The 18,089-nt window shown below is 51.9% G+C and overlaps 1 protein-coding gene across 3 annotated transcripts; it reads left to right on the forward strand.

Annotated features, from left to right (window-relative positions):
- The first annotated feature begins 5,176 nt into the window (after window positions 1-5,176).
- Window positions 5,177-17,459, forward strand: Pkp3 (plakophilin 3). Of its 3 annotated transcripts, none has more exons than NM_001162924.1 (14): window positions 5,177-5,382; window positions 6,854-7,049; window positions 9,290-9,369; window positions 9,503-10,134; window positions 10,211-10,334; window positions 11,003-11,207; window positions 14,584-14,758; window positions 15,232-15,349; window positions 15,429-15,599; window positions 15,687-15,872; window positions 16,193-16,346; window positions 16,517-16,709; window positions 16,804-16,891; window positions 17,079-17,458. In NM_001162924.1, the coding sequence occupies exons 1-14, from the start codon at window positions 5,272-5,274 to the stop codon at window positions 17,112-17,114; spliced, it is 2,469 nt and encodes an 822-aa protein (NP_001156396.1). In that variant the 5' UTR covers window positions 5,177-5,271; the 3' UTR covers window positions 17,115-17,458. The 3 variants fall into 3 exon arrangements, with proteins under 3 accessions (NP_001156396.1, XP_017177865.1, NP_062736.2); XM_017322376.1 differs by lacking the exon at window positions 5,177-5,382 and adding an exon at window positions 6,685-6,790 and having other exon boundaries at window positions 6,899-7,049; window positions 17,079-17,459; NM_019762.2 differs by lacking the exon at window positions 5,177-5,382 and having other exon boundaries at window positions 6,717-7,049.
- Window positions 17,460-18,089: the final 630 nt, after the last annotated feature.

Consider the following 18,089-nt stretch of genomic DNA (forward strand, 5'->3'; position numbering starts at 1 on the left):
CAACCACATGGTGGCTCACAACCATCCGTAATGAGATCTGATGCCCTCTTCTGATGTGTCTGAAGTCAGCAACAGTGTACTTATTTATAATAATAAATCTCTGGGCCAGAGCAAGCAGGGACTGAGTGAGCTGGGCTGACCGGAGCGAGCAGAAGTCCTAAATTCAGTTCCCAACAACCACATGAAGGCTCACAACATCTGTACAGCTACAGTGTACTCATATACATAAAATAATAAGTAAATAAATCTTTTTTTAAAAGCAGGAGGAGGAGGAAGAGGAGAAGGAAAAGGAGACATCTTATAAGTCAGACATAGTGGCATATTCCTTTAATCCCAGAAGCTTGGAAAGAGGCTGTCATCTCTTTGTGCCCTGGGTACATAATGAGACCCTACCTCAAAAAATAAAAAAGAAGAAGGCAGCATGCTACCAAAGCTATCAAGATGAATCCGCTGTCAACTACGAGGACTCACATAGTAGAACTAACTTGTACAAACTTGTCCTCTGACATCCATAGGCATGGCACATGCACATAAAGACTAAAATGTTTTTTTGTAAGTACTGCAAGTTAAAGAAAAAACTCGATGATGATGAGGAGGATGGTGATGATGATGATGATGAGACAGGCTGGAGAGCTGGCTCAGCAGTTGGCATTTGCTGCTCTTGCAGAGGATAGAATTCAGTTCCCAGCACCCTACGTGGTGGTGGCTCACAACCATCCATGACTCCAGTTCCAAAAGACCCAGTACTGTCTTATGATCTCCACGTGCACCAGGCATGCACATGCATGTGATTCAATACATATTCATGCATACATGTAGGCCAGACACTGGTGAGCACATCCACTCAGCATGTGAGCTGGAGAGACGTAGGCACGGCTGCTCTTCCAGAGAAACTATCAGGCAGTTCATAATTTCCTGTAACTGTCAGACCCAGGGGCTCCAACGTTCTCCTCTGGTCTCTCTGAACACCCACACACAGATGGCATACACACACATAAGTAAAAAATAAAATCCTTGGCACTGGAGAGATGGCTCAACAGTTAAGAGCACTGACTGCTCTTCCAGAGGTCCTGAGTTCAAATCCCAGCAACCACATGGTGACTCACCACCATCTGTAATGGTATCAATGCCCTTTTCTGGTGCGTCTGAAGAGAGTGACACTGTACTCAAATACATTAAATAAATAAATCTTTAAAAAATAATAAAATAAAATTCTTTTTAATTAAAAAGAAAGCTGGTGTAACGATACACACATGTAAGAGTCACCACTCAGAAGACTAAGCAGGAGGGGCTCGAGATTAAAAGTGAGGTGGAGAACACAGGACACCAAGAAAGAAACATTCTTAGAAGTTAAGGGAAGGGGGAAAGGAAGTGTAAATAAAAGGAAGGTGAGGCAGATGCATCTCAGAAGCCCATGTCAGCAGTCAGGCTGTGTTGTGCCTGCACGTAGGTCTGACCTAGAACTGGAGTTACAGATAACTGTCAGCTGCCGTGTGGGTGCTGGGAATTGAACCTGGATCCTCTGGAAGAGCAGCCAGTGCTCTTAACCACCAACCCATCTCTCCAGCCCTAGCAGTGTATGTTCAGAAGCCAGAATCTTTCTGTTTCTCTGCCTCTATCTCCTCCCTCCTCTCTCTCTCTTCATAGCCTTGGCTATCCTGGTTCTCACTATGTAGACAGTGCTGCCCTTGAATTCACAGACAACCTCCTGTCTCTACCTGGAATCAAAGTCGTGTGCCACCTCACCCTGGTATGTTAAGTAGTTCTCAGTGAGCACCAGGCAGAGGACCAGACTTATCCTAGCACAGTACTGGGGCAGCACCCAAGAGTCACGCTAGTGTAATGTCTGACATCAGTGTTCGCTGATGGCAAATGCTTTAATGAGTAAGGCCAAAGAAGAAATGAGTACTTCTGAGCAGTACTGCATTTGTAATTTGTAGTGGGCCGAGCAAGCAAGCCTGCAGAGGCCTTCCTTGCCCTCTGGGGGCAGGGAAAACAAGCAGGTATTTGAAGGAAATTTAGAAAATTGATGATGAGAACGATGAAGGCAGAAATTCTTGACAGCACTTAGGCAGAAAAAATTTTTTAAAGTGAAATAAAATCTTTGCAGAAATAAAAGTCACTTTAGCATTTGGGATCTAGCCGAATGATAGAGCACTTCACATACAAAAAAAAAAAACAAAACAAAACAAAACAAAAAAACAAACAAACAAAAAAACCAAAAACAACTCATTCAAAACTGTTTTTTAAAAAGGTGGACAGAATGAAATGCTAAATAACACAGATAAAAGAGTCAGACATAGTGGCACACAGCTGTCAATCGAGGATTCAGGAGGCTGAGGCAGGGGGATAGCAACAAGTTACAGGACAGCTGGCCTGCAGAGTGAGTTATAGCCAGCCAGAACAATATGAGATCCTGCCTCAAATATAGAAAAGGATGACAAACATGGCCCATGAAAAGACAGTAGCTGACAAAGCAGCAATAGAGAAGCCAAAAGGGAAGTCCACCTGATAAAATGAAAGAGCCAGGCCAGGCGCCTTTAGTCCCAGAACTCAGGAGGCAGAGGCAGGCCAAGCTCTGAGTTCAAGGACAGCCTGGTCTACAGAGCAAGTGCCAGCACAGCCAGGGTTCCTTGGTGAGTGCCAGGACAGCCATGTAAAGAGATACTGTCTCAAAAAAGCAAAAACAAATGAGAACCTCAAGTGTGCACTGAGGCTAGCCAAGGGCTCCATGGAGACACACAGGACCAAAGAGCAGACTGACAACCCACCACTAAGAGAAACACACAGTCCTTCAGAGGAAGTGTCCAGGCAGTGGCCCAGACCTAGAGATGACATCTACAACTCTACCAAGGCCCACATTCTGCCAGTGAGCAACACCCCCAATGACCCCTGCTCTGCCGCTACGCAATGTCAGAAATGGCTCTAGATGCTGCATGTGATGGAGCACGTCTTTATTCTCAGTACTCAGGAAGCAGAAGCAGGCAGATTTCTGTGAGGTCAAAGCCAGTCAGGTCTACAGAGAGAGGTCAAGGTCAGAGCTACACAGAGAAACCCTGGCTGAAAAAGAGAGACACACACAGAGAGACAAAAAGAGATTCCGGCTCGCTTTACATTTATGTAATTTGTGGAAACTCATTTAGCCTTCCGGAGCCTCGGTTTCACCATCAATAAATGGAGGTAGTCACAGCTCCACCCTCCTGGAGTCCCTCTGAGGGAGGATTACGGGCAGAGTATGAACAAAGCACTCATCAACCTGTCTGGTACTTCATCCTTCTGGGGTCAGCAGTAGCCACACTCTAGGGATAACTCACTGCCTTGGGGCAATGCTTCCCATCACCACACCTGTTGCAGGCTGCCACCCCCTGTCTTTTCCCTCCCCATTCCTTCTCTACAAAGGCTAACACACACACACACACACACACACACACACACACACTCACACTCACACTCACACATACACACACGCACTTGCTCATGAGCACAAGCACAAGTTGCTCTTTGGTGCTTAGTTCTGCTGTGGTCTCTCTGCCACAAACTGGCCACTACCCCACATTGCTCTCCTTGCTGCAGTGTCCAGGGGGGAATGCTTATGAAGAAGTCCTGGGTGTCACGCCACAGAAGCCTCCTTCCGAAGTTCCTGGTGCACACAATAAGGTGACCTTGACCAGTGAATGGATTAATGTGGATGGACTGATGGGCAGGTGGACATGTCCCCACACGTGTTGGTGACCTGGACTGGCACTCCTCAGCTGCCTTCCACCCGCAGGGTGTAAGTCTGAGGTTGGACCATGGCTAGTGATAGTAAAAAACCAGCCCACCCGTGGGTCCAGGATGGGGTCGGGGGCTGCAATGCCTGGGAACACGTCTGGAGTGACTCCCATGGAGCAAGTCTGAGCAGGCTATGAGAAAGAGGTGGCCTTTGGGCAGACATGATGATGACTCTCAGACTTCTGGACATTACCGGTACGAGGATGTACACTGCCGGTCTCCGGCCCAGCCAGTTCATCAACTCACACCAAAGCAGTGCTGACATCACCCTGCCCCTTAGGCTTCATGACCATCAGGAGCCTCCTTAACCTGTCTGTGCCCTGGCATGCTCATGACATCTGCGTCTGAGAGACTCTGCTGTTAATGTCCTAACGCTCTCCTCCTAGGCATTCAACGTCCACTCCTTAGTAAGCCCATCCCTTACCCTTGTACCATGCACAAGCTCCCAGCCCTCGGGCTCCCTCTCAGTGCCCCTCCCCCAGCTCTTTCCTCAAGTGCTGCCCACAAGCAGAATCTCCCACTCCTCTTCCATTGAGAAACCTTCAAGCCCCCCCCTACACCCTCTCCCAATTGACACTCCTCTCTGGGAGGTGACAGTCACTAGGAGGGTGAGAGAGTGGATGACAGCCCATCAACAGCTTTACTCACTCTTCGTGATCCCGAGTTCCAGGTTCCAAGCCTGATTACATCAGAGGTTCAACCATCCATCTCTCAGTTCCTTGAGTAAGCATTCTTCACGCATCAGACCACCTCCTCCTGGAAGACCCGCTGCACCCTTCCCATCCTCCCTCCGAGAAGACAGAGAGACAGAGACGTTGAAGGGACACTGGTCACAAGGGTCACAGGAGTCACAGGGGTCAGCCACAGCTCCAAACTCGGGGCGGAGAGCCACAAGAAGACTCAATGAGCGTTAACTGACACCAAAGCCATACAGCCATTAAAGGAAATGCCCAGAGTCCAGGCTTTTTAGGGATGCTGAGACTGAGGCCTGTGGTCTGATGTGAGAAGTGGATACAGCTCTTGGTCCCCATGTCCTTATGGAGGCTGTTCACAGCTGTGACCACAGCCCTCTGCCAAGCCCATCCCCAAAACTGACTCTGGCCTTCCATCCAGGTACCGTGAACGCGGTGTCCTCATGCCCACCAGGTGCCTCCTTACCTGGCTACGACCACACCTGAGCCCCTGGCAGCCCTGTGTAATTATGGGTCTCCACTTTGCACTCTCCTCGAACCCTTGCCCCCCTCTACTCCCAAGCCTGGCTGCTGTAGGGCTCTGGGTGGACCTAGCGCATGCAGGGCGGGACTCTTCAGACCAGGCGTGTGCCTCCAGGCCGCACGGCGCCGCACAAACTTGTCTCCCAGGATTTTTCCACACGAAACACGTCTCCCAGGGAAGCAACCGGTCTGATGAGATGGGTGTGCAACGTTCCCACCCCACCCTCGGGTGCCCCCACGGTACCATCTCCAAACAGAGGCTGTTGCCCACAGAAGCTGGGCCCTGATGGAGCCCACCGCAGGATCTCGGACCCGGATGGAGCCCAGAAGGAATTGTCCTACAGCAGGGACCTCCAGAATGAGCCAGGGAGCCAGTGGGGGCCAGACCAGCGGCAAGGTAGGTTGCCCAGCCCCTGCCTCCAGCCACAACCAGTAGATCCCCGCCAGATTCTATCCTGGGGGTAGGGGGCTTCACCCTCGGTGCTCTCTCCCCAGCAATCTCTGACCTCTGACCTCTGACTCCCATCCTCTAGCCCTTCCTACTCATCCTGATCCTGTCCTGGATGCTGTCATTCTCTGAGCACTCTCCGTTTCCAGGACTCTGCGCCTAGTCACCCTCTGTTAATGTCTTTAAGAGTCCAGGACTCTTAAAGGGCCTGGTGTGGGACAGAGAGCTCAGGCTGAGCCCAGGGACTAGATTTTAGAAAAGTACAGCCCTTAGGATAGAGACCCAGGAATACTTAAGGGAAGTCCCAGGGAACGTGAGGCAACTTGTTCCCATACGCCAACTTTCCTAGTTTTGTCTTTTAACCTTCCCAATCTACCTAGATGGCCGGCCTAACTCACAGCATGCTAGCCTACCTGACAGGGGTGCTTGGGAGACCTTCTAGGAACAAGCTTTGGTGCCCCTCACTTCCAGTCTCCCCGCTTTCTCTAGCCCAGCTCTCCCCCCAAACCTCCTGGCCCCCCAGCCTGGCAGGTGCTGACATGAGCCTAGGCCCCTCTGAGTCAACCCCCTGGGGCAGCCCCGCCTGCCAGCCATGACTCAGATGTTGGGAACGGGGCCTCCCACCCCAGGCCTGGGGGGCAGAAGCTGGGGAGAGATGCCAGAGAGGGCCAAGCAGCCCTTCTGAAGCCTCTGTACAGGTAGAGGCTGGGGTGAGTTTCCAGATTCGCAGGTCAGGGGGTGGACATATGTCTACCTCACTGGGCTCTCTTATTGAGTTGTCAGGCCCAGGTTTAGGGCCATCATGGTACTGCTCTTGACCCTAAAACTCTAGCACTCAAGTTCTTTATCCTCTATCCGGACTCTGTAAACCTGAAACTGTGTCTGGATGCCAACCCTGCTGGGACCTCAACAAGCCTGGGTCCAGCTGTCTTGGAAGCTGCTTGGTCTTTGGTACTCTAGAGCTCCCAACCCCCCAGGCTGGGACATTCCTTCTCATATGGCTTGTAGTGACAGGCTCCCACAGGCTCCCTGCCCTACTCTCAAACTGAGAACGCTGGCACCCATGGGGTTTGGTCTGGACTTGGAAGACTGAGAGCAAGTAGAACCCACGTTCCTGTGGCCCTGGGACAGGAGGAAAGGGAAGGCCAGGCGACTTGAGGACACGCAGGGCCAGTTCTTCCGCCCAAATTCCACCTTAAGCAGGCAGAGGCCCCTCCCTCCCACCTGGCCCAGGTGTCCCCGCCCCCAGCCAAGCTCTGGGCTGGGCGGGCGGGCGGGCGTCTGTCTATGAGAGCCAGCCAGGAAGAGACTCTGGAACCGGGCCTCGAGGGACAAGACCGGGAGAGGCCCAGGACAGGTGGGCTGGCTAGTCGCCCCTGTCACTATGCAGGAAGGTAACTTCCTGCTGTCTGCCCTGCAGCCTGAGACTGGTGTTTGCTCCCTGGCTCTGCCTTCGGACCTACAGCTGGATCGCCGGGGTGCGGAGGGACCGGAGGCTGATCGACTTAGAGCTGCCAGAGTCCAGGAGCAAGTCCGAGCCCGCCTCCTGCAGCTGGGCCAGCAGTCGCGGCACAATGGGTCTGCTGAGCTTGATGGCTCCGCGGAGAGCGCCAGAGGTAGGCCAACTTTGGGTATGGTAGGCGACAGAGGGTAATGAAGTTGGTAGTGGTGACAGTGGCCGGTGGAGGTGGCCAGGGCAGGAGTGGTGGTGCCAGGGGCAGAAGCCGTCCAAGCTCGGGGTTCAGGCTTTGACTCACCTTACAGAGGCCTGTTCTGAGTCACTGCCCCGCCCCAGCAGGCATAGGGAGTAGCCTGGGTGGGGCATCTCTCCTTCCCCAGCCGGGACAGGGGTCCTGGGGCTGGGCCTACCCACTCCCTAAGTTGGAAAGACTTGGAGGCACAAGGTGAGCAGCCAGGCCCACCTGTCGGCAAACCCCCAAACACATTCCCTCCCAGCACCACAGAACACAGGCATACTTGAGGTCTCAGAGAGGCCAGAGTGCCTCCTGACCAAATGGTAACAGCATGTGAGAGAGGGGTGATCCTGGATAGAGCCCAGGTCTGTCTGGAGCAGGGGCTCCCTGAGGAATTGCAGAACTGGGCCTACCAGGAGTGACCCAGATACACTTCATGAGAATAGCCCAAAGGGTACTCCTCAGGGGCAGTGTGTGTGTGTGTGTGTGTGTGTGTGTGTGTGTCTGTGTCTGTGTCTTTGTGTGTGTTAGAGGGTCACTCAGACAGGCTGGGCTCAAGGCAGTCACTCCAGAAACATCCTTTCCATACCTGCCAGGCTACAACAACAGGAATTAAATTTAGCCAGTACAATGAACCTCTGTTCGGAGGTCCAGCCCTCAGTTCTCAGTGGTCCCATGATGTCTGGCCAGAAGGAGAGGGTTGTCTGGCAGAAGGGCAGGTCAGGAGCTGGATTGCTGCCTAAAATCTGAGCCTAAGTCTTTCTGGAGCCAAGTTGATGCCCAGGGGTCATGGGGTGGGGGAGGGTACACGGAGGGGTTAATTATCACTTGGCTACCCTGCCAATTAGGGGGAGGAGGATAGTAATTTGAGGGTGGGCGTAAGGTCCCCAGGCTGGGGTGTGCCCCCTAGGCTGGCCCTCACTAGCGTCAAAGGGTTAACAGCCCCTGCCCAGAAGCCTCATTAACCTGGGTGGATCTGGGGAACATCAGACTGTCCTCCCCCTGAGCTGAATGGGAAGGAGCGAAGGAAGGCCCCTTCCCCACACCAATACTGACCTCTGTAGCAGGTGCTCTGCTCAAAGGAGTGCTTCCCAAACCCAGAGGAGCCTTGGCAAAGGCTGAGTCCACCCAAAGCCTGCCACTGTCACCATCAACTCTTGGATGATGTTTCCTGTGTGGCCTCAACTCTGCCTCGCCTACCCTGCACCATTCTCTCTGTTCATTCTGTTGCCTGGTGGTTGTTTTGTTTGTTTTGTTTTATTTTGTTTTTTAAAGATTTACTTATTTTATGTATGTACACACTGTAGCCGTCTTCAGACACATCAGAAGAGGGCATCAGATCCCATTACAGATGGCTGGGAGTCACCATGTGGTTGCTGGGAATTGAACTCAGAACCTCTGGAAGAGCAGTCAGAGTTCTTAACCACTGAGCCATCTCTCCAGCCCCAGTTACCTGTTTTCTATAGACCCATGTGATGCTCTTTCACCTCCTTCTCCCCTACCAATGCAGTCATCCACCTGTCATTCCAAACTTCTGACCAGACCCTAACCATACCCCAACCTCCATCTTTCTGTCTACTGACCACAGAGCTGGACTGTCTCCCTGTCCTCAACTATGTGCAGCTGGATGGGGTAGGTGTGGTGCCTGCCTTGGGCTCTACCAGGTGGTTCTACCAGTGCCGATCTGAGCAGACTGAGCCAGAGAGACTGTATCCTTGGCCTGTACAATGTCACTCCCTCGTGACTGTAGTACAGACACAGTCTGGGCACAAGAGGAGCTCACGGTGGGTTTAAGCAGGTTGAGCTGGCTTCCTGGAAGGGCCAGATGCTGTGCTCTGCCAGGGATCTGGGCAGCTAATGGAGACCCTGGCATCTTCTCCAGGCAGCCCAGAGGTCAGGTCTGAACTCCTTTGAACAGAGAAGACAGTTTGGAGTTCTAGGGAAAGAGGATCTACCAGAACAGACTGGATGAAGGCATGCTGCAGCCATGACAGAACCAGAGGCAAGGGGTTAGCTCCCAAACTGACTTGGCCTCCCTGCCCTGAGTCTGATGTCAAACCCAGGCTTGTGATCAGAGACCTCTGGCAAAAAGAAGAAGAAAAAAAAAGCCAACACTTTTCTATTGGTCATGGTGTCATGGCTATTACTGTCTCTGTCCACAGGCATGCCCAGAGGTCAATATCACACTATGCAGACTGGCTTCAGCTCCCGATCCCAGGGCATGAGTGGAGACAAGACCTCGGTGAGTCAGGGAGTCAGCTCTGCAGTCCACACTGAGGGGAGGCTTTACAGGGGAGGCTGGGAGCTCTGGATCAGAAGGGGAGGGTGCCAGGTAAACCCCAGATACCCCTTCACTGTGCCCTCCCCTCCCATAGACCTTCCGGCCCATCGCCAAGCCGGCCTACAGCCCAGCTTCCTGGTCCTCCCGCTCAGCCGTGGATCTGACGTGCAGTCGGAGGCTGAGTTCTGCCCACAATGGGGGCAGTGCCTTTGGGGCTGTGGGATATGGGGGTACCCAGCCCACTCCACCTATGCCCACCCGGCCAGTGTCCTTCCATGAGCGAGGTGGGGCAGCCAGCAGAGCTGACTATGACACATTATCCCTGCGCTCACTGAGGCTGGGGCCAGGGGGCCTGGATGACCGTTACAGCGTGGTATCTGAGCAACTGGAGCCTGCAGCCGCCTCTACCTACAGGGCCTATGCTTACGAGCGCCAGGCTAGCTCCGGCTCTAGCCGAGCAGGGGGCCTGGACTGGCCAGAGGCCACAGAGGGACCACCCAGCAGGACCATCCGTGCACCTGCCATGCGAACCCTGCAAAGATTTCAGAGCAGCCACCGAAGCCGTGGGGGTACCGGGTCAGTGTCAGGTGCCGGCTTGGAGCCAGTGGCCCGAGCCCCATCTGTGCGCAGCCTCAGTCTTAGCCTGGCTGACTCAGGCCACCTGCCAGATGTACGCGGGCTGGACAGCTACACGGGCCATCGAACCCTGCAGAGGCTCAGCAGTGGGTGAGGAGCTGGGCTTGGAGCGGGGAGGGGCCTGTAGCACACAGTCTGGCCACTGACTAAACCCCTGATTCTACAGCTTTGATGACATTGACCTGCCTTCAGCAGTCAAGTACCTCATGGCCTCAGACCCCAACCTGCAGGTGCTGGGAGCAGCTTACATCCAGCACAGGTGTTACAGTGATGCCGCCGCCAAGAAGCAGGTGATAAATCCCACAGACCATCCCCTGCTATCTCTTGATGTCTGCCCCACTGGCTCTGATACCCCCAGTGACTATTCTCACTAGTCCCTAACCTTCCCTGAACTATGGTCCTTAGCCCTGCTTGCTAATCACTAGGCTGGCTGGGAAAAACCTCACCTTTTCATATCCTCAGCAAAGAAAGGGCAAAAATGCCCCGTGTGTGTATGTGTGTGTATATATATATATATATATATATATATATATATATATATATACACATATACATATATATACCTTCATCACCGATATACACCTGCATACTTATACATCATATACACATATACATCATACACGTACCTGTGGCACATCTATGCTGCATCATCTCCATATACCTGAATATATATATATATATATATGTGTGTGTGTGTGTGTGTATATGTGTGTATGTATATATATATATATATATATATACACATACACACAGTCCTGTATACACCTGTAGCATGTATAGTCACTAGATCCAAACACTTGCAGCCCCAAAATATGCATGCATGGTGTACTGACTTGCATATCACCTGTACCGTCTAGAGTACTTACATACATGTGCACTTAGTTCCATGCTTGTGGACATGTCTGCATGCATTTTCACAGTCTGCATATGCCCACATACATCTGTATATGTGCCACAGGCTCGCAGCCTTCAGGCAGTGCCTAGACTGGTGAAGCTCTTCAACCACGCCAACCAGGAGGTGCAGCGCCACGCCACAGGTGCCATGCGCAACCTCATCTACGACAATGTAGACAACAAGCTGGCGTTGGTAGAGGAGAATGGCATTTTTGAGCTGTTGCGGACACTTCGAGAGCAGGATGATGAGCTACGCAAAAATGTTACAGGTACCCTTGTGCCTCTTCCTCTCATTCTGTCCCCCTCCTCTGCCCTTGCTCTGTCCTGTCTTCACCGCCCTCTCATCATACTCCCCTCTCTTCCTCCCTTGTCCTCAGCAATCTTTATCTTGTGCCTTTTCAGTCCCATTTTGCATTTTTGGGGGGCCTTGTTCAAGTTTCTTGCTGTTGTTGCTTATCTTGCTATCACTTGGTGGACATGCATGTATTCAACAGCGTCCATGTGGAGGTCAGAGGACAACTTTGGTCAGTTTTCTCCTTCCACCCTGGGTTCTGGGGATCAAACTCAGGTAGTTGGGCTTGTGCAGAAAGCACCTTTACCTGCTGAGCCATTTTGCCAGCCCATTGAATGACTGATCTATTGACTGATTGATTGACAGGAACTTACTATATAGCCTTGGCTGTCTTGAAACTCACTACATATATCAGACTAGTCTTAAACCCATAGAGATCCACCTGCCTCTGCTTCCTGAGTGCTGGGACTAAAGGTGTGTGCAACTATGCCTGGTTTATTTTGTTGTTGGTGGTGGGTTTTTTTTTTTGTTTTTTGTTTTTGTTTTTTTTCGAGACAGCGTTTTTCTGTATAGCCCTGGCTGTCCTGGAACTCACTCTGTAGACCAGACTGGCCTCAAACTCAGAAATCCGCCTGCCTCTGCCTCCCAAGTGCTGCGATTAAAGGTGTGCGCCACCACCTACCAGCTATTGTTTTTTTAAAGGTTTGTTTATTTTTATTTTTTAAAGATTTATTTATTTACTTACTTATGTATTTATTTTTTAATGGTTTTTCGAGACAGGGTTTCTCTGTATAGCCCTGGCTGTCCTGGAACTCACTTTGTAGACCAGGCTGGCCTCGAACTCAGAAATCCGCCTGCCTCTGCCTCCCGAGTGCTGGGATTAAAGGTGTGTGCCACCACCGCCCAGCTGTATTTATTTTTTTAAAGATTTATTTATTATTATTATATATAAATACACTGTAGCTGTCTTCAGATGCACCAGAAGAGGGAGTCATATCTTATTACAGATGGTTGTGAGCCACCATGTGGTTGCTGGGATTTGAACTCAGGATCTTCAGAAGAGCAGACAGGGGGGCTAGTGAGATGGCTCAGTGGGTAAGAGCACTGACTGCTCTTCCCTAGGTCCTGAGTTCAAATCCCAGCAACCACATGGTGGCTCACAGCCATCCGTAATGAGATCTGACGTCCTCTTCTGGTGTGTCTAAAGACAGCTACAGTGTACTTATTTAATATTAAATAAATCTTTAAAAAAAAGAAAAAAGAAGAAGAGCAGACAGGGCTCTTAACCACTGAGCCATCTCACTAGCCCCTATTTTTATTTTTTATGTATATGAAGTTTTTCATATGTGAATGTTTGTATGAACATATGAATATTTGCATGTTTACCATATACATGCCTGGTACCCAGAGAGGTCAGAAGAGGGCATTGGATTCCCTGAAAGTAGACTCACAGATGGTTATTAAAAGCCATGTTGCACCGGGTGTGGTGGCGCATGCCTTTAATCCCAGTACTTGGGAGGAGGCAAGGGGATTTCTGGGTTTGAGGCCAGCCTAGTCTACAGAGTGAGCTCCAGGACAGCCAGGGCTACACAGAGAAACCCTGTCTCGAAGAAAAAGGAAAAAAAAGCCATGTTGGAAATAGGAACTAATTCTGTGTCCCCTATAAGACCAGCAAGTGCTCCACTCAGCTGTTTCTCCAGCCCCTGATATGTGTGTGTGTGTGTGTGTGTGTGTGTGTGTGTGTGTGTTTTGCTTGCATGATACCTGTATACCACATGCATGCCCAGTGCCCATGGAGTTCAGAAGAGGGCATCACATCCCCTGGAAATGGAGTTAGAGATGATTGTGAACTATCCTGTAGGTGCTGGGCATTGAACCCAGGTCCTCTGGAAGAGCAACCTGTGCTCTTAATCACTGAGCCATGTCTCTGGCCCTCCCCAACCCATTCTCATTGTCCCACTCTGTACACTGGCCTTCATCTCACTATGTGTCACACTGTGGCCATAAACTCATGGTAATCCTACACAGGCCTTGTTGGGATTACAGGCATGAGCCATCACAGCAAGCTAAACTTTTTTTTTTTTTTTTTTTTGGTTGGTTTTTTTTTCGAGACAAGGTTTCTCTATATAGCCCTGGCTGTCCTGGAACTCAATCTGTAGACCAGGCTGGCCTCAAACTCAGAAATCTGCCTGCCTCTGCCTCCCAAGTGCTGGGATTAAAGGCGTGTGCCACCACTGCCCGGCAAGCTAAACTTTTTATTATCAGTGTTTGTCACTGTTGTGTGTATTGTTTGTTTTTGAGACAAGGTCTCACTATATAGCTCTGGCTGACCTAGAACTCATGTAGACCAGGCTGGCCCCATATTCTCAGAAATTACTTGCCTGTGTTTCACAAATGCTGGGGTTAAAGGCGTGTAACTTATGCCTGTCAATTGTTTATGAGAGAGGGTTTCTCTGTGTAGCCCAGGATAGCCTCAAACTCATGGCAATTCTGTTTTCTAGCTTCCTAAATTCCTAGATTATGTGTCTCACCTACAAAAACTATTTTTACTGGGCTGGAGAGATGACTCAGTGGCTAAGAGCACTGACTACTCTTCAGGAGGTCTTGAGTTCAAAATCCCAGCAACTACACAGTTGGCTCACAACCATCTGTTAATGAGATCTGGCGCCCTCTTCTAGCGTGTCTGAAGACAGCCACAGTAGACTTCCATATAATAAATAAATAAATCTTTGGGCTGGAGCTAGCGGGACCAGAGCGAGAAGGAAAAAACAAACAAACAAATTTTGCATCTTTTTATTCTTATTTTCTGTGGTGCTAGCTATGGTACTCGAGTGTACAAGCAGGGGAAGTGCTCCTCCACTGAGCAGCATCTCTGAGCCCAGGCTCTCTCTTTCCATTTGCTTCCACTCCTAAGCCTTCAAATCCCCACACCTTGTTTGACTCTTTTGCTCTGCTCCTGCCCCATGCCTGCAAAGGTCACCCTGAGGACCTCTCCAGAGAAACTCTGGAGTAAGACAAGGCTCCAAGGAAGTGTGGGGTCAGGAGCTGAGGCTATGGCCCGGTAAATAAGACTGTTCGCTGCTCTTCCAAGGGACCCAAGTTCTGTTCCCAGGACTTACGGCAGGCAGCCCATAACTGCATGTTAACTCCCGCTCCAGGCAAGCTGATGCTTTCCTCTCGACCCCACGGGTACCTGTACTCATGTGCTTATGATATACCCATGCATGGACACACACATAATTAAAAACAGAACAAAACAAAAAAAATCTTTGTAAAAAGATGTAAAGAGCCTGCTCTGCACCATCCCCAAAAGAAGCCAACCCTGACCCCATCCTTCACCCCATCTTGTGCAGGGATCCTATGGAACCTGTCCTCCAGTGACCACCTAAAGGACCGCCTCGCCCGGGATACACTGGAGCAGCTCACAGATCTGGTGCTGAGCCCCCTGTCAGGGGCAGGTGGGCCTCCCCTCATCCAGCAGAATGCCTCAGAGGCAGAGATCTTCTACAATGCTACTGGCTTCCTCAGGTGTGCTAAGTGGAGGACCTGGGCCAGGAGATGATGCAGGGAAGGAGCCAGGTGCCAGAGAAGGATTAGGGGAACTCCGAAAAGAAGCAAGTTCATTTGCCACCTCGTTGACAGGAACAGTTAGCCAAGGCCACGGGGAGACATAAACAGCAGAGAAAAGAACGGGATAGACAGGACACCTGCAGCTCTATGACTCATTGAATCAAGTCTCTTGCCGGGACATCCATCTTCCTAAACTTTGAGGAGCTGGGTGGGGGATGGGTATGTGAAGGGCAGGGCCGGAAGCATCTGGTACGGTCCAGGAACAGAAGAGCACAGGGGGCGGTGCCAGCTCAGGGTGGAGACTGGTGCCTGATGATTTCATCTCCAGGACAGGGGCCTCAGGTTAAGGGTCCCTGAGGTGACACTTCGAGGTTCCCTGAGGGGACTGTGTTGGTATCCCTGGGGAAGCTCTGACCTGCCTCCATCCCCAGGAACCTCAGCTCAGCCTCCCAGGCCACTCGGCAGAAGATGCGCGAGTGCCATGGGCTAGTGGATGCTCTGGTCACCTACATCAACCATGCCCTGGACGTTGGCAAGTGTGAGGACAAGGTGAGGGGCAACAGCTGGTGAGCCAAAGGGGGTGCAGGGGCTTCGGCCCACTCTGATCACCCTCTGTTCCTTCCTGCAGAGTGTGGAAAATGCTGTGTGTGTGCTGAGGAACCTGTCCTACCGCCTCTACGACGAGATGCCGCCATCAGCCTTGCAGCGGCTTGAAGGCCGGGGCCGCAGGGACATGGCAGGGGCTCCGCCTGGTGAAATGGTAGGCTGCTTCACACCTCAGAGTCGGCGGCTGCGAGAGGTGAGCCCAGACCCGGAAGTGCCAGACTGATGCTCTGACCCCAGCTGTACCCCTGGCGCTGGCTGATCCCTGTTCCTTCCCACTCAGCTTCCTCTCACAGCTGATGCACTCACCTTTGCCGAAGTATCTAAGGATCCCAAGGGCCTCGAATGGCTGTGGAGCCCCCAGATTGTGGGGTTGTACAACCGACTGCTGCAGCGCTGTGAACTAAATCGGCATACAACGGAGGCGGCCGCAGGGGCGCTACAGAATATCACCGCGGGCGACCGCAGGGTCAGTAGGCGGACTAGCCCCACTCCTAGGCACTCGGGCTCACGGATGAGAGCCACGCCCTGGGAATTCATGATCTGTTTGGGAAAAGGGATCTCTAAGAGTGAGACATGAAACCTTTGCTCAGCCTGAGGAATGGGACCATGTGGTTTGGGTTCTGACTTTCTGAGAAGGGTCACCTGATCAGGTCCTGTACTTGGCAGAACAGGCAGAAGTAGCAGGCAAGAAATGAAGATGTGATTCCCCCTCAATCCTGAACAGGGCTGCCTAGGGCTGGCTGGGGTGCTTCTGGGCTTCACCATGTTCCCTGCCTTTCCCTGCAGTGGGCAGGTGTGCTGAGCCGCCTGGCCCTGGAACAGGAGCGAATCCTGAACCCCTTGCTGGACCGCGTTCGCACCGCTGACCACAACCAACTGCGCTCACTGACTGGCCTCATCCGAAACCTGTCTCGGAATGCCAGGAACAAGGACGAGATGTGTGAGTTCTGTCCCTGGTCCAGTACACAGCCCATGTCTCCCAAGGAGCTGGCTTCTGGTTAGCAAGTCAAATGGAGTGGGCAGGTGTGTGTGTCAGCCCCCAGGGGAGTCAGAGGTTCTGGGTGCCAAAGCAGCAGGGAATATGGCAGACTGACCCTAACCTCTTATCAGCCACAAAGGTAGTGAGCCACCTGATTGAGAAGCTTCCTGGTAGTGTGGGTGAGAAGTGTCCCCCAGCTGAGGTGCTGGTCAACATCATAGCCGTGCTCAACAACCTGGTGGTAGCCAGCCCCATTGCTGCCCGGGACCTGCTCTACTTTGATGGCCTCCGAAAGCTGGTCTTCATCAAAAAGAAGAGGGATAGGTAAGGACCAACCAAACCAAAGCAACATGGCCAAGGTATGCCCTACCCATCCTACCTCCTAGCCTTGAGCCTGACCCTCTTGAAATGCCCACAGCCCCGACAGTGAGAAGTCTTCCCGGGCAGCCTCCAGCCTCTTGGCCAACCTCTGGCAGTACAGCAAGCTCCACCGTGACTTCCGGGCGGTATGTTTTACAGAGCCCAGCCAACGGGGACTCAGGGCATGAGGCTCGATACAAGATGCAGGTCTCCAGGGGAGGGACACAAGCCTGGAACACAGAGGCAAGGGGTGTGCACAGAATATTATGGGGAAGACAGGATCTTAGGGAATGCAAAGGCAGTCCTGCTCATCCTGTCCTCTCTTCACTGCAGAAAGGCTACCGGAAAGAGGACTTCCTGGGTCCATAGGTGAAGCCTCCTGGAGATGAAGTGATTCAGCTTCCAAGAGATAGGCTCAGCTCCTGCTGTCCCACAGCACATAGAAGAGGAGCTGATGCCACAGGACCTCTCTCTCTCTCTCTCTCTCCTCTCTGGAGTCCTGTGTGTGTGCCCTTGAGGGGCCAGGGCCACCAGAAAAGAACAGGCGCTTGCAACTGGGGATTGATTGGCTTCTGCAGGGCAGGGAAAGGGGGTAGAGCTTGAGCTGCTCTGGTGTACTGGGTGGCGATTAGTCACAATGGCAAGGGCGGGGCCACCCTCGGCCTGACAGCTTTGTGACGGCAACATTGGGATTAAAGGTGGTTTTGAACACAGCCCCAGCTCCGTGTGTTTCCGTGACTGGCCACAGATCCTGAAGTGTACATTGTCTCCAAACACGACTACCTGTCCCAGAAGACACACCTCCAGGCCTACACATAGGCCACCCAAGGCGGAAGACACAGACAGGACGGGAAAGGAATTAAAAGGGATAGCCAACCTTACTGCTATCTGAGGCATAAACACACCAGAGCTGGGGACTTCCCAAGCAATATCCATGCCATAAACACAGCCAATACTCTGTCCACCCAGAGCTGGTGCTAGGAGGTGCCCTGAGGTGCTAGGAGGTGTCCACCCAGAGCTGGTGCTAGGAGGTGTCCTGGCCAGAGGATCAGCCTGGCTGCCCAAGGCTTGAACTCCAGGAAACTCAGAAACAGGAAGTCAGAACAATTCCTCATAAAATTATTAACAGTGGCTTCTTACTCAAAAATCTGCCCATATGAGAGAGGACTAGAGACAGTCATACTCCCAACCAGGAGGGACACTGGGAGCTATTAGAGCAAGGGATATGCCAGGGCTAGCTGAGGATAGAAGGCAGGTTTGAGCAGATAGCAGCCTGGGGAACATGGTGCTGGTAAGGATGAGAAGAGTCAGGGTCTCATGATGGAGGCAATAAGAGGCCTAGCA

The sequence above is a fragment of the Mus musculus genome, chromosome 7 (genome assembly GCF_000001635.26).
Source record: "Mus musculus strain C57BL/6J chromosome 7, GRCm38.p6 C57BL/6J".
In the NCBI taxonomy this organism is placed as follows: domain Eukaryota; kingdom Metazoa; phylum Chordata; class Mammalia; order Rodentia; family Muridae; genus Mus; species Mus musculus.